Source organism: Hibiscus syriacus, unplaced genomic scaffold (genome assembly GCF_006381635.1).
Source record: "Hibiscus syriacus cultivar Baekdansim isolate YM2019G1 unplaced genomic scaffold, ASM638163v2 tig00111408_pilon, whole genome shotgun sequence".
Classification (NCBI taxonomy): Eukaryota; Viridiplantae; Streptophyta; class Magnoliopsida; order Malvales; family Malvaceae; genus Hibiscus; species Hibiscus syriacus.
Window position 1 is genome coordinate 361153 of NW_024063085.1, and position 4016 is coordinate 365168.

General features: G+C 33.0%; 1 protein-coding gene across 1 annotated transcript; it reads left to right on the forward strand.

The window, feature by feature from the left end:
- Positions 1–380: 380 nt before the first annotated feature.
- On the forward strand, positions 381–2184 carry LOC120162784. Its single transcript, XM_039172861.1, has 4 exons — positions 381–526; positions 676–873; positions 1175–1390; positions 1592–2184. The coding sequence occupies exons 1-4, from the start codon at positions 524–526 to the stop codon at positions 1832–1834; spliced, it is 660 nt and encodes a 219-aa protein (XP_039028792.1). The 5' UTR covers positions 381–523; the 3' UTR covers positions 1835–2184.
- Positions 2185–4016: the final 1832 nt, after the last annotated feature.

Consider the following 4016-nt stretch of genomic DNA (forward strand, 5'->3'; position numbering starts at 1 on the left):
AATCAACGTACAACTTTTCCTACAAATGTATATGTTCAAACTCAGGATTTGAATAAAAAATATCACTTTTCTAACCACTGAAATCGATTGATGGGTTTGTATTTTATATTTAAAACTTATATTAATAAAGTAAAAAAATCATTTAAATAAAATTGATTAAATTAAGGCATTAAGCAAAAATGAGAGAGTGAAAACGAAATTGAAATCAAAAGGAAAGGAGGAGGTAGGTTCCGTGCACCCAACGCATCTCTCATCAAGAGCTTAGCTTCGGTGTAGGGTCGGATGTGGACTTTGCTTAGATAAGAACGACCTCTTCCCTTTTCCAAGTATTTGCGTTTTATTTCTCCCTCAACTTACCATTAAGCATTCATCTTCTCTCTCTCTGGGGTTCCCTCTGCTTCTCACTCGAACGTTAAACACACTGTACCCTGAGTTTTCTCCTTTTCTTCTCTATTATTTCAAGCTGGCTATCGAAAATCAAGAATCCACTATCCATGAAATCAAGCCAAAGAACAGAAGAATCATGGTATCTTCATTCTCAAAATGAGCTCCTTGTTTTCGATTTTTTTGGAACTTTTTATTTTTTTAACATTTTTATATAGATTTCTTGGTCGAGGTTTTGTTTAAAATTTGAGTTAATGCAATGGTGCTTAATGGTTCATGTCGTGTTGACAGGGAGCTGGTGGGCCTGATGATGAAGACGAAAGGTGGCCTCCATGGTTGACACCTTTGTTAAGAGAACATTTCTTTGTTCAATGCAAGCTTCATGCTGATTCTCACAAGAGCGAATGCAATATGTACTGCTTAGATTGCATGAATGGCGCTCTCTGTTCTTTCTGCCTTGCTTACCACAAGGATCATCGTTATATTCAGGTTCAGTATTTCCCTTCATATTTCCATCTTGGTTTGCTTTTTATATCCTTTTTTTTTCTGTCAAAAATATCACCACTGTCTATATTTTTTCATTTGAAATTGATTTCCTTCAATGGTGGCATTCATGTTTCCATTCTGGGTTACAGTTTTATGTCCTTTCTCGATCGACTTTGTTTTCATCTAAACCACATTTATTTATCCACCTGTTTTTCTTCAGTTTTTCTAGGATAGTTTTCCTACATTAGCACGGACGTAAATTTTATTTGAATTAACTAATGTGATCTGCTATGGTATTTGACAGATTAGGAGGTCTTCATACCATGATGTGATAAGGGTATCTGAGATACAGAAATATCTGGATATTTCTGGAGTGCAGACTTATGTTATTAACAGTGCTAAGGTTGTTTTCATCAATGGAAGGCCCCAGCCAAGGCCTGGAAAAGGTGTCACCAACACCTGTGAAGTCTGTGATCGAAGCCTCGTCGACTCCTTCCGCTTCTGTTCTCTTGGTTGCAAGGTATATTATCAAACTTAAATTTTCTCGGTAGTCAATTGTGCTGTTTGGTAACTGGGAAAATAACTGTAGGACTCTTTCGAGGTTGATCCTATTAGTGTTCAATTCTTGATTTTACACGTGTTTTTGGTCAGTTATAACTTGTTTGCTAATTTATGTTTGAATTTATATTAGTATTTTGTTGTTGACTATATGGAATTGCAGATTGTTGGCACATCCAAGAATTTCCAGAAGAAGAAGAGGCACTTAGCCATGGCATCAGGCTCTGAGGATTCAAGCATCAGCAGTAGCCATGGAATGCTGGGGAACAACAACCACAAAAATAACAAAGCGCGAAGCTTTAGTCCTTCGACACCGCCTCAGACATCGGTCAATTACCGAACTGCAAAACGGAGGAAGGGGATACCTCATCGAGCTCCGATGGGAGGTCTGATCATAGAATATTAACCATGGCCATCATGATGTGTTTTAAGTATAGTTTACCCCCACGTATATAAATATGTGGATATAGATTATAGCAGCAGCAGCAGCAACAGCAACAACTAGATGTGGATAAATAATTCCCTTTTTCTTAGTGTTTCACAAGATAAAATAGGGTGCTTGGTTTATAGAATGAGATTACACATAAGGTTTTGGAGAGCAGTAAAACTGTAAAAGAGACTGAAAGATGTAAATAGGGCATTAAGAGTAGTGAAAAAAAAGGTTCAATCATCATGTGATGTTGTAATGTAATGTATTAACAAGAGAGAAGCGATGTCTATATTATATATGGAATAAAATTATTTTGTGTTATAGGACGGAAAACTACTTCGGATACTACAAAATTGTGTTCATTGACTCGTTTATATTATTAAACTTTTACTTTTGTTAATTATAATATTTAACTTTAGTTTTACATTTAATTATATCATTTTGTCATTAAGTCACTAATGGGATGATGCCATAGCTAACTATTGCTTACATGATATGTCATACCAAAATGATGTTTTGATGCCTAAAACGACGTTGTTTTAGACACTAAAATTTTGAGTTGTATCGATTTTGTCACTGAACTTTTTAATAGATTTCTTTTTTACTATTACGCTTTTTAGCTGTTATTGGTAGCCAAGCATTGTTGTTCATCGATTATATGTCGTGGTAAGATCAGTACTAAAATTTTCGTATTTCACTCCTCTTTTTTGTTCTTCCTAGTATTGTTTTTCATGAAACTCACTCAAAATTGATGAAAATCCATTTAAAAGTTAACGTATTAATACTTTGATCTCTTTTAATGACTGTCTGCTGAGGCTAGTTTTGAGGTGTGTTGTTCTTATTATCAAAATAATGCTTTTCACCGTTCAGATTATTAAACAAACACCTCAAATCCCGTAAATCTAAAAAAAATTCAAACATCTAAAAAGTGGTAGATTTTTGTGTTGAATTTCGTTGATTTTGAGTGAGTTTCATGAAAAAATAATCATATGCGAAGAATGAGGAGTAAAATACGAACATGTTGATATCGTTATTGATGTGAAAAATGATCAGTGACCGGCGATGATTAGCTGCCGACGGTGGTAGAAAATTAAATTAAAGTACCACTCTAATTTAATTAAATTTTTAACTCATCGTTGTTTTTTATTTAAAATTTTAAATTCTAAATCCTAAACTGTAAACTTTAAACCTTAAATCCTAAATTTTAAAACTAAATTTAATTAAATTAGATTACTTAAATCAAATCTATAATTTTTACATAATACAGAGACTAATGATATAATTTAACCGAATGAATATTTACTTAAATTTCAAGTACATATTATTAAAAACAATGTCATTTGAACTTATTTTTATATTTAATAATTGTTTACTATCAACATTTTGTATTTGATATTTAAAGTTGTTTAAAATAATTTAAAGGTAAATTTGAAGGACTTTTATTTAAAAGGAAATAATAAACACTTGCATTGCTGAAAGAGGAGTGGGGTTGAGCTTAGGCATGATTAGTGATGAAAGAAATATATGGCATCAATGCTGTCTTCAATCGGTCATAAAAATATCTTTTAAACAGAATCATGGACAAGGAAATCCCTACTTGCAAGTAAGGATGGATCAAGAAGGAGAGGCGAAGACGATCGTTCATCGCTTTTAATATAAAATTATATGTCCATCTCATCCACTAGTAAAAAAATCTTGTTCTTAAATTGTATATAAATTTGACTATAACGTTTGCAGGTGTATGACTTAGTCTCGTCCCTGCCAATCAAATTTTGCCGGCCTATTCAATCAAAATTTATCTATTACCATACCCATTATCCATTATAAGGGAAATGGAAAATGGAAGTCAATTATGTTTTTAAATTAGCTTTATCTACAATCAGAACTGGTGTAGATATTTAACAGAATTTAAGAAAGCTCCATATATCCAATTATTGTAACATAATCCGTTCATTCAGGCATGGAATCTTACCAAAAGAGAAAAAGAGAATCCCAGAAGATCTCCATGCTTATGGTATATTAATGGTTGGCCTATTTCCTAGCACATGCTTTTGTCGTAGATTATGAGATAGCTTCAGTTCTGATTTTGCACATTGACATGAAACTGTAGGTACAATTGGGGGTATAGTAGAAGGAATAAATCTAAAATACAACATGT